Source organism: Solanum verrucosum, unplaced genomic scaffold (assembly GCF_900185275.1).
Source record: "Solanum verrucosum unplaced genomic scaffold, falcon-dt-bn FXZP01000103.1, whole genome shotgun sequence".
NCBI classification, from domain to species: Eukaryota; Viridiplantae; Streptophyta; class Magnoliopsida; order Solanales; family Solanaceae; genus Solanum; species Solanum verrucosum.
The window spans coordinates 1,774,707-1,787,515 of NW_026020048.1; the positions used below are offsets into that span (position 1 = coordinate 1,774,707).

General features: G+C 28.2%; 1 protein-coding gene across 1 annotated transcript; it reads left to right on the top strand.

Annotated features, from left to right (window-relative positions):
• The first annotated feature begins 12,099 nt into the window (after nt 1-12,099).
• LOC125822318 (SKP1-like protein 11) lies at nt 12,100-12,552 on the top strand. Its single transcript, XM_049501713.1, has one exon. The coding sequence runs from the start codon at nt 12,100-12,102 to the stop codon at nt 12,550-12,552; it is 453 nt and encodes a 150-aa protein (XP_049357670.1).
• The last annotated feature ends 257 nt before the right edge of the window (nt 12,553-12,809 follow it).

Here is a 12,809-nt window from a genome sequence, read left to right on the forward strand (position 1 = left end):
CGCGCCTAATGCCCAGATTTGAGTATTTCAGCTTCGCGTCGCAGAGCTGACATAAGGTGTTCTGCCTCAAAAGACCTTTTTGGAACCAAAATTAAATTATGCCTCCGCGTCGTGGACCCACCTTCAAATATTGATTTTCCGTCTTTTCTCATGTTTAACTATCTAGAATCATTCCTAAACATCATGAGATCTTTCCAGTCACAAATCTTAATCCTTGAATCCATAATTCAATTCAAGGATCAGATAAGAGTCAAGTCAAGAGCAGTTAAGGTCAAAGTCAAGAGAAGTCAAAGTTAAGTTAAGATAAGTTCTTAAAGTTTTCAAAAGTCTTTCACAAATGTTTTAACTTTGTTTTAAGACCTAAGTTTTGAGATCAGTAAAAAGTAAAGTTGAAGTTCTTTTCTTTAAAGAAGTATATGGGGACTATGTATTCCCAAAGAGATTTGTAAATGTTTTTTTTTACATTTAAATAAGAACAGAAACTGAGATTTCCAAAGAGCCTTCGGGCTAGTTTTCAGAAAATAGTAATAGCTTTCTAAATGAAGCAAGAAGGGAAATTGAGATTTCCAAGATAGCCTTTGAGCTAAGTTTTTGAGCAATTATCTCAAATCACAAAAAGAAGTATGTTTTTAAAACATAAAGAGCTAGTATATTTTGGGAGTAGTATTGAGCACCGATATGGGGGAGAGTTCAGACGACTCACAACCCCCATAAACCATGTAGCCACCATGGGTAGAAAAGGGTCATACTTTTTAGATGAACCCTTTTCACAATAGACTAGTGGATCCACTTAGTAGTTCAGGTCCTATACTTTTGGCCGGGTACAGGATGCGCTAGCAGCGTGAGGTAGATCGTTGTATCATCACTATAGCTCTTATGTGATGGTTGTCGGTTAGAGAAACACCCACATAAGTTATTGTATTTTTATATACATCAGTCTATTATATTTTTACATATATTTCAAAGTTATGTTGTATCCTTGTATATATACAGAGTTGACATCATGTCTTTAAACAACTTTTCTTTATATTGCACTTGTTTTAAACTACTTTATATTGAAATGAGTTCAATTAAGTATTCATGAGTTAAGAAGAGCCAAGGTAAGTGTTTCTTTTAGAATCGCTTTCAAGTCTATGTTGTTTTAGCATTCCAACTCGCATACTCGTACATTCAATGTACGATACCAGTTGGCCTGCATCGTCTTATGATGTAGACACAGGTAACTAGGATCGGCATTCCAGCGCACTGTTGATCTAGTGAGCAATTCAGAGTCAGTCGGTGGGCTTTCTTGCATTCCGGAGGATCTATTTTCATTGTTTTCTAGTTAGTTCATTAGGATGTTGTGGGGTTTGTCCCAACATCCATCTCAATTGTTTTAGAGGCTTCATAGACAGTCAAATGTTAGTCCTTTGAGTCTTTTCATTATCATTTTTATTGTTAAGACTTGGGTTGCCACTTTTGGCCAAGTTGAATGTTTCACCTTTAAGCATTCTCACTTATTTTAGTATTCAGTTCAGTTAAGTGCTATTGATCTTTATTAATATGCATATTGTCTTCCGCTGAGTTAAGTAAGTCAGGCCAAGGGTTCGCTTGGGGCTAGCAATGGTCTTCGAGTGCTAGTCCCCCCCAGGGTGTAGGCTCGAGGCGTGACAACTTGTGATGGTAAGGTATTTGTACTGGACGAGGTGATATTAGTAAGGTCACAAGCTATCAATAATATGGTTGAAGATGATTGTGTTTCAAACGTCAATCCCCTGCCTAATGTCCATAGCAAAACAATGACCAAAGCGGTCGAATACTGGAAGAAACATTCGGAGGAAGGCGTCTCCAAAGACATGTTGATGGATTTTGACAAGGCTTTTGTGAAGGTGCACCACTCGATTTTGTACGATCTTATCTTAGCTGCTAATTTTCTTAACGATAAGGAGATATTGGATATGATATGTCAAGAAGTTGCCGGTAGGATTAAAGGATTTTACTCCAGAGGAAGAAGAAGAGATCTGTAAAGACAATGCTTGGGCTTCTGAATGATTTTATAACACTAGTGTTATTTTTAATTTCTGTCTTTTAAAAAAAAAAAAATTGAATTAGAACTGTCTTGTTAGCTATATCCTATTTTATTTAATTCTATCTTCTGTTGTTCCTTTTTATAGAATTGTTATTCGGTTTTTATTGATTTATAAATTTATAACTTATGTTGAAAAGAAATTAAAGCTATTTATATTAAATTTGGAAAAAAATATTCATACAAATGGTTGAAAGATGTATTTGATATCTCAAAAAGAAATATTTACATTTAATTATTTTTAATAATTTTGAGTTATTTCCGTTCAAAGCATATCCAATGGAGTTGATATAATGAAAAATTGTTGGAAAATGTACAGATTAAACGCTACAGTCCGAGTGAGGTCTTAATAGGCGCGAATTCAAATTGATTGAACTTTCATGCATATATTAAACAGTAGGTGATTTTTAAAATAAATAAATAATTAAAGGAACATATTTATGTATCGTCATTCTTTTTGCACAATATATAGTGCATCTTGTAGGGTAGTAATGGATGGGCTTAACATATTAAAACAGAAGAAATCAATTATTACAAATGTTATGAAATTATACTTGTAATACTCCAAATTTTAGGACAATATTTACTACGGTTTCTCAAGTAAATGTATCATTGACCAAAATTCTTATTAATTAAATGGTTGTATCATGTATGTATATGTAATGTATCGATATTTTATAAATAGTGTAAGATTGTATATATGTATGATGTATAACTACATATTAAATATGTATAAATAATCACAAACACAGATATATGATATTTATACATTACAACACATCTTCCTCACGAGTTTAATTTTCTTTCAATACCAACTAGCTCAAATCTCCTCTAAATAGTCCTAAATTATAGATATAAGAAAATTTCGATGTTTCAATTCTTTTAATATATTATATATTCACTAGCAATGATCAATTCATATTTACGGCATATCAATTTTAAATCTTGAGGTTTGAAACGTTTTAATGAACGGTTTCAATGGACATCCGCTTCAAATCTCCACTAAACAATCCTAAAATTTAGACATCGTGAGCTCCTCTCCATATTTCTATTCTTTAGATATATAATTCACTCGAAATAATCTAGCTGTGAAGATGTCGAATTTTATTATTTAAACTTACCCAAGTGTTCGGAGAAGATTTGAGTAGACACAAACATAATAATAAATAATCAAATGGGCATTCTGTTGATTACTTAATGACCAGATAGAGATTCTCGGTAATTCGCTGAAAATCATGTTATTTTCTATTAGAACATTTGACCAAATGGTCATTCTACTTAATTATTCCAATTTACTATATCTAGTAATAACATATCATTTGAATTAAAATATAAAATAATGAAATTTGAATTGCAATATAATTTTTTTGTTGAAAGATAATAGTTTATTACTTTCAAGTTTACACTTTCAAAAAGAATTAATTGTAAGAATAAATGGGGTAATGTAATTTATTTATCTCAATTAATAATTTAGGAAAACTATTTTTAATAATGTGGATAACTATACGGAGCCAAGGGACTGGGGAGTACTAGATAAATTAATTATTTTAGTTTTTCGATTACTTTTGTTGAAAATGTTGGTCAAACACAATGATATGAGTGATCTTCCAATAGATGATTAAAGGAATAATGAATTCAGAACTTTCCCCGTAAGTTTTAATTAAATTTATTATCCTAATAATCTGAGACAATTTATGTAGATTTTGCAAAGCAAATTTATTAAACTTTAAAAAGGAAAAATAATAACTTTTAATCTATGTAATATTTTACTTTCCATGTTCCTATTACAATTTTGGAAAGTAATTAAAATCTAATGCACTATAAAGACCAAGCTAACCTCATGTATTGAAATCATTCATTTATATCTCTCTCCATTTTCTTCATCATGTCCTCAGAAAATCTCATAACTCTCAAGACTAGCGATGGCGAGGAATTCAAACTCGATGAGTCTATAGTTATGAGGTCGCAAGTCATCAAAAACATAGTACAAGACGTGGATTGTGCTTCTAACGTCATCCCCCTAACTAATGTTGATGGCAAAACTATGTGCAAAGTGGTTGAATATTGGAAGAAACACTCGGAGGAAGGTGTATCGAAAGAAGCATTGATGGATTTTGACAAGAATTTTGTGAAGGTGGATTAGTCAGTTTTGTTTTATCTTCTCTTAGCTGCTGATTTTCTTAACGATAAGGAGATGCTGGATGTAATGTGTCAAGAAGTTGCTGATAGAATCAAAGGTAAAACCCTAGAGGCAATACGTAAAGAATTTGATATCAAGAATGATTTTACTTCAGAGGAAGAAGAGGATAATTGTAAAGAGAATGCTTGGGCTTTGAATGCTTTTATAATGCTAGTGTTATTTTCAATTTTTGTTCTTTTTTTTTTTGAATTTGAACTGTTTAGTTAGCTATATCTTATTGTATTTAGTTCTATCTTCTGTTCTTTTTTATAGAATTGTTGTTTGTTTTTATTGATTTATAAATTTATAATTTATGTTGGAAAGAAACTAAAGTTGTTTACATTAAATTTGAAAAAGAAAACATTCATTCAAATGGTTGAAAAATGAATTTGATATCTCAACAAGAAATAACTTTAATTTTTTTAAAATATAAAATATTTATGTTACTAACACACATATTTGTGGGAGAAGAGTTGGACTAAGATATAAGGATTACTAAACAGAGAACACAAGCCATACGTTCACTTTATTAATTATCACTATTGTTAGTCTTGAAAATGTCGAGGATCTATCAGAAATGTCTCTCTACCTCTCAAAGATAGGGATAAAATCTACATACATCTTACCCTCTTCAATCCCACTTGTGGAATTAGTATTGTTAGTCTTGAAAATCGCATTAAGGAAATAAGCTAGAGTCTTAATTTCCCACTTATTTAGGGTATAAAAAAACTTAGTGAAAGCTTAAATATGTGTGTACAACTTTTCAAACACCATGGTTAGATATTAGGGAATTTCTTTTTTCTCCTAATTGAGATTTGGAAGGAGAAAAAAAAGGCTTCCTTTGCCTAATCTTACTCGGTCACATACATAGAATTTAGGATTAAAGGGAAAACACCATAAGAAATACGTAAAGAATTTGATATCAAGAATGATTTTTCCAGAGTAAGAAGAGGAGATTCGTAAAGAGAATGTTTGGGCTTTTGAATGATTTTATAGTTATTTTCAATATTTGTTCTTTTTTATATTAGAATTAAAATAGTCTAGTTAGTTATATCCTATTTTATTTGGTTTTATATTCTATTGTTCCTTTTTATAGAATTGCTTTTGATTTTGATTGATTTATAATTTATAATTTATGTTGGAAAGAAATTAAAGTTATGTATACAAACAACTTAGGGGTCATTTGGTAGGCGGCATTAGAAGAAATGCATCATGTATTATGTAAGGTATTATTTAGTATTAGTGCCGGCAAAATGAGCACATATTTTGGTAACCCGCCCATATTTTGATGGTTTGGGTGAGTGATTTTTTACATAGGTAAAATATGGTTGATACCCATATTCAACCCATAAAAATAGGGGTAAAATATGGATTAGCTAAATGGGTTAAGTTTCTAACTTTTATTCACTCAAAATTCATGATATCACTAAAAATAGTGTAACTTCTCTTCCTTTTTATGTTATTCTATAAAACTAATTATTCTTCTCTATAATTAAAAAGATGAAGTCTTTGACCCTCCAAATATATATATTTTAAATGTACATTTCTTTCGTTAATTATAATTATATTTTTTTATTTGTTTAATTTTATATTGAATAATAAATAATAGTGTAAAATAAGCAAATCATGTATCAGTATTGAGTGTATTGACATTGCTTAAAGTGCATTAAGCATGTTTTAGTCCTAAAATGCAAATATTCATTTACTTTGAAATTAAAAATATTTTCATCTTGTTATTACATTTTATTTTATATTGAAAAGTTATAGGTTTTTATTTTTATTTTTATGATACAATAAAACTAAATGAAGCATTTTCAACATTTTTTCATCTAAAAAAAGACTAAAATATTTTCTCCATACTGAATTCTTAGGTAAAGTACTATTTATTCATGAAAATATGGGTAAACTAGTATTTTACCCAACTCATTTATTACCCAATCAATTTTTACCCATATCAAATATGGTCAGGTTGAATTATTATCCATTTTATGTTTACCCATTTTTAACACGCCCAAATTTGACCCAACCCACCCATTTGTCACCACTATTTAGTATTATGTTTGGTAGGAATTTGGGCCGATGTATAGTTAATCCATGGATTAGTTATACCTCCGGTATTATAGGATGTATTACTAATACCTTCCATTTGGAGGTATTAGTAATACACATGATATAATACCATGTGATAAGTCTATGTAAAGACAAAAATATCCCTCAAATCATTTTAATTATTTTATTTATTTTCTTGATTTTAGATTTATATTTATACTAGTAAATTTATTTAAATAAATTAGCTTACAGATTATTTAGAGAAAGTTGTTTGTTACTAAACAAATCTAATACAAATCAATACAAATTTGAAATATGAGTTGTTTATATATATATATATATATATATATATATATATATATATATATATATATATATATATATATTTGTGTGGTTTTCTAGTTATTTGTATTTTGAACAATTTAAAAAATTACATACATATTAAAACTAAAACTTGCAATTTTTATGTGTAAATGTAGATAGTTTTCTTAACGATAAGGAGATATTGAATTTGATCTGAGTAAACATAGACATAATTAGTAAATGATCAAATGGTTATTCTATTGTTTAGTTTTTCAATTACTTTTGTTGGAAATGTAGTCAAACATAACGATTTTAATAACTATCATAAATGACTGGTCTTCTAATTGATGATTAAAATGATGAGTTTCGAACTTTCCTTGTAACTTTTAATTATATCATTATGCTAATAATCTAAGACTGAATATGTAGATATTGTAAAGCAAATTAATTGAACTTCAAAAAAGGAAAAATAATAAGTTTTGGTCTATTTAATATTTTGCTTTCCATATTCCTACCACAATTTTGGAAAGTAATTAAAACCTAATACACTATAAAAGACCAGGCTTGCCTCATGTATTGAAATCATTCATTCATAGATTTCTCCATTTTCTTTGTCATGTCTTCAGAAAAGCTCATAACTCTTAAGACTAGCGATGATGAGGAATTCAAACTCAACAAGTCTGTAGTTGTAAGGTCAGTAGTCATCAACAGCTTTGTACAAGACATTGATTGTACTTCTAATGTCATCCCCTTGCCTAATGTTGATGGCAAAACAATGACAAAAGTGATTAATTATTGGAAGAAACATTCGGAGGAAGGTGTTACAGAAGTTCAGTTAAAGAATTTTGATCAGGATTTCTTGAAGATGAGTCACTCAGAATTATTTGATGTTCACTTGGCTGCTAGATATCTTGATGATAAGCAGTTGGAGGAGGTAATAATCCAAGAATCTTTTGATAGGATCACAGGGAAAACACTAGAGGAAATACGTGAAGTATTTGGTATCGTGAATGATTATACTCCAGAGGAAGAGGAGCAGATCCGTAGAGAGAATGCTTGGGCTTTTAAATGATCTTATAATATTTTTGTTATTTCCTTAGCTATATCCTATTTTTATTTTTATTTTAATTATGTTAGTTCTATCCTTTGTTGTTATTTTAATTCTGTTAGTTCTATCCTTTGTTGTTCCTTTTGAAGAAATATTGTTCGATTTTGAATGATTAATAAATTATGTTGAAAAGAAATTAAAGCTAGTTGTAGTATTCAAAAAAGAACATTCATTCAAATGGTGAAAAGATGAATTTGATATCTCAAAAAGAAGTTTCTAAATTCTTTCAAAGCATATCCAATAGACATGATATGTTTTCTTAATTTATTCCCATAATTTAAATTCTAGAAAGCCTCTTAACATAGATTTTTCTTTGAAGTTACACATAAAACAACAAAAATAATTTTTGATACTCGGGAATCCTCCTTTGAAAGACTATTAAAATTGCAAAACTAATATTGAGATTATCTAGTTAAAATTACACTTTCAGTTTATCTTTAGAAATATTATAAAGTATCTTCATATATTATAAGCATTTAAATAAAACAACAAAAATAGTAATAATAACGTAAATTGGACTCTAAATTAATTATGAAACTTCTTAAAATTCTTACTTGATTTACTAAGACAATTAGCGCGGCCATAATTTAACTTCATTTTCAACATCATTGAAGCAACATGCATACACCATTGAACTCCTTTTAAGACAATTACTCCGAACATAATTTAATTTTCTATATTTCTTCGTCCATCCAAATATAATTAGTTGATTGACTACGTTAAATACCTAATACATTTTAGACTACCTAGACAACTAAAATTTCGTAATTTTTGACGTCCAACTCAATTTCATATAGGTAATTAAAACAAGATAGAAAAATCATGAAATTCCTTTTTAATACAATGTTATATGATTTAAATGTCATTTTAGAACTATACCGACTGTCAACATTCTAAAATTGATACTAATGTATGACAATTAATAAACTATGATTCAGGGTTCTGGTGTTGGAGCTTAAAAAAGATGAATGACTTGATTGACACAACAGTGCATCTTGCAGGGTAATAATAGGTGGGCTAAATATATTACAACAGAAGAAATCAATTATTACTGTTGCTATGAAGTAATTTGTGTAATATTCCAAATTTTAGTACAATATTTACTAGGGCTTCTCAAGTAAATGTATCAACGGCCAATTTTATATTAATTTAAATGGTCGTTTGTGTATGTAATGTATCGATATTTTATAAATAATATATAATTGTTGGCCTTTGTCTCAAAATTTATGCTGAAATGTCAAAAGTGTTGATCTAAGCTTGGTATCAACATTACCTAAATAAAATAATCTCTGATTTTATAAATTTACTAGCACTCAACATATTTATATCAAATTAATAAATTAGACGGAAAATGGTCAAAAATATTTTTAGACTATTTGAAATGGTTTGAATATACCCCGCATTCATCTATTTTGCTAAAAATACCCCTCAATCAGCCTTTTTGTCCCATTTTTTCCTTACAACTTAATCGATTTTTAAAGTAATTATTATTACTATTATTTATTATGTGACGTCTTCCTATATGATAAAAATAAATCTCCAATCCATTAAATTTTTTTCAACCCGCCCGGATCCATGCATACAACCACACATGATCCAAATCCAATTAAACCTAATAATGAATCTACTAGTATCTCTTCACCAAAGATTCAATACTGGCTGCAAAAGTGTCTCTCTACTTCAGCATTTGGTGTTGCAGTTTGTTATAATATTCAGATCATTTGAAGCACATGACAGACAAATCACTACTGTACATTTTTCATAAATTTGATAATGATGATGATGGAATTCTCCCTTATAATGCATAAGGCTTTTAATTATTATTATTATTACTAGCATACGTACCCACATGTTGCGTGGATATTTTAAAATATAATAATTTTTCAATTTAAAAATTACTATGAATAATATGAATTATTAACATAAGTGCATGTGTAATCATATACTATGTTTTGATTTCAAATAATGAACACTTGATACTTACAAAATTTTATCCTAATAAAGTAAAGATGTGTTTCTCAAAGACACCAAATCTATCTATATATAATAGGAGAGGAAAAATCGCCACATGTCAGCGCCAGAATTAATCTCAACATTTATGTATTAGAAAGTCTATTTTTTAAAAAATAAAAAATAAGATTTTTTTTTAAAAAAAAGACACATATTAGCAATTACTAAAAAATACATCTTTCGGTTCTTCAAAATTTGATTTAAAAATATTTTTAAAATGTAATATTTCAATTAAAGTCAACTGTCAACACCCAAAAATTTGGATTTGGTTTTTTAAAATAAAATAAACAGTTTCACTAACATATGTATATTTTGGATATTCAATTAGTTCAAACTTTTTACTTAAACTATACATTTTTATATTCTTTTAAATAACAAAAGCTATTTATTTACGATTTGAGTAATACTTTGATGAAAAATAATATGTACGGATATATGAAATGATAGAACTCTAAAATCTTATATGTCCTTAAACTATATTAAGGATTAAGAATATAACTAAAATAATGAGTATATTTTTTTCCGTGGAATAATTGTGTTAAATTTTGAGAAATAAACTTATGATCCTTGTGTTGTATTTGTTGAAACTCCACAAAATAATTCACATAACAAAGAGTAGCGTAGACTAAATAAATTTTACAAAAAAAAAAAGTTAGATCGAAAATCTGTCAAAATATAATACAACGGAGAAATCTAAGAGCAATAGATGAAAGAATAACTAAAAAATAGTTTGTTACCTTCTTATCTTGGAGAGTCAGCCAATGAAGAATAAGATGTGTGAATATTTGTGATCTGATAAGTTTCATCTTTGTACAATTCCAACGTTCAACCTCCATTGCCTATTATTGATAAGTTCATCCTGAGTAGACATATTTTATCGAAAACGTATATATTTGAAAAAATATTGATACTTACCCATTTGAATTATAAATATACAATAAATAACTATTTTTAGAGAAACAATCTATATAATTTAAAAGACTTAAACACATTATTACGTATTAATAAAATGGTATAACTTGTTGAGTAGATGTCTTGGATTAAAATTCCAAACAGTATGCAGCAAATTCCAAAAAAGAAACAGGAAAAAAGATATGCATATTAACAATACAATGCAAGGAATGAATATTTGAAGCGTATATTGACTTCTCAAATGAAAATTAATTCCTAAATATGTGATTCAGTATCTATTAAAGTTTAAAACGGTAAAAGTAATTGCTTGTAAGTTTACATCAGTACCCGATTGTTTTAAAAATTGTAAAAGGTTAATTGTCTGTTAAAAGAAATCTGATAAACATAAACTGCTTTATATGTAATTTTAAAAATAATTAATTTTAATCATTTAAAATACTGAAAATTTGTGGTGTTGACATGTGTCATTTTTTCTTATCCTTTTATATATAGATTTTAAAATTTATTAAAAAAAATAGGCGGTTAGCATTTTATTAGGAACAAAAAAATTCAATTTATTTAAACAAAAAAAAAGAGATCAATACAATAGCTTTTTAACGTAAACAAATTTTTAAAACCGTTTTTAATGTCTGTTTTTTTTTTTTAAAAAAAGATTTGTTATTTATTATTTAATATAATCTATCTATTATATATGGATAGATTATTGATTTGTAAATTTTTAAAATTTCCAAAAATTATATTAAAATCTCCTTTGTAACTAATTATTTATTTTGTAAATGAAAATAAAGCCTTAAACTGTAAACAGAGAACAGTTGTTACTAACACACACATTTGTGGGAGAAGAGTTGGACTGAGATATAAGGATTACTAAACAAAGAACACAAGTCATACGTTCACTTTATTTATTATCATTATTGTTAGTCTTGAAAATATCGAGGATCTATCAGAAACGTCTCTTTACCCCTCAAAGATAGTAATGTGTACATACATCTTACTCTCTTCAATCCCACTTGTGGAATTAGTATTGTTAGTCTTGAAAATCAAATTAAGGAAATCAGCTAAGAGTCTTAATTTCCCACTTATTTAGGGTAAAAAAAGTTAGTGGAAGCTTAAATATATGTTTACAACTTTTCAAACACCATGGTTAGATATTACGAAAAAAATATTTTTTCTCCTAATTGAGATTTGGAAGAAAAAAAAAAGGCCTTCCTTTTCCTAATCTTATTCGGTCACATACATATGGTTTAGATAAAATTTTCACAATTTCCTAATTTGACATGAACTCTTTTGTTTTTTCCTAATTTGACATGAACTTTTATTTTCGTTTTGACTTCCTACTTCAACTAGAACAAAAACCTAATACTCTATAAATTAAGCCCTCCAACCTCTCAACATTATAATCATTCAAATCTCTCCATAATATTCTTAATAAAAATAACTTAACATCTCTTATTCAAATATATTCTTACGATCATGTCTTCTTCAACAAAGTTCTTAACTTTAAAGACTTGCGATGGTAAGGAATTTGTACTTGATGAGACGATAGCCGTGAGGTCACAAACTATCAAGAATATGGTTGAAGATGATTGTGTTTCAAACGTCATTCCCCTGCCTAATGTCCATAGCAAAACAATGACCAAAGTGATTGAATACTGGAAGAAACATTCGGAGGAAGACGTTTCCAAAGACATGTTGTTGGAGTTTGACAAGGCTTTTGTGAAGGTGCACCACTCGATTTTGCATGCTCTTATCTTAGCTGCTAATTTTCTTAACAATAAGGAGATATTGGATATAATGTGTCAAGAAGTTGCCGATAGGATTAAAGGGAAAACACCACAAGAAATACGTAAAGAATTTGATATCAAGAATGATTTTACTCCCGAAGAAGAGGCGATCCGTAAAGAGAATACTTGGGCTTTTGAATGATTTAATAACATTACTGTTATTTTTTGTTCATTTTTTATTTTGGAATTAAAACAGTCTAGTTACCTATATCTTATTTTATTTTATTTAGTTATATATTATATATGTTGCTCATTTTTATAGAACTGTTCTTTGATTGCGATTGATTTATAAATTATATTGAAAAGAAATTAAAGTTATTTATACAAACGACTTAGTGATTGAAAATAGAGTCTAACTATTGAACTTATAAGCAAACAAATTATTGATTATGCTAGAAA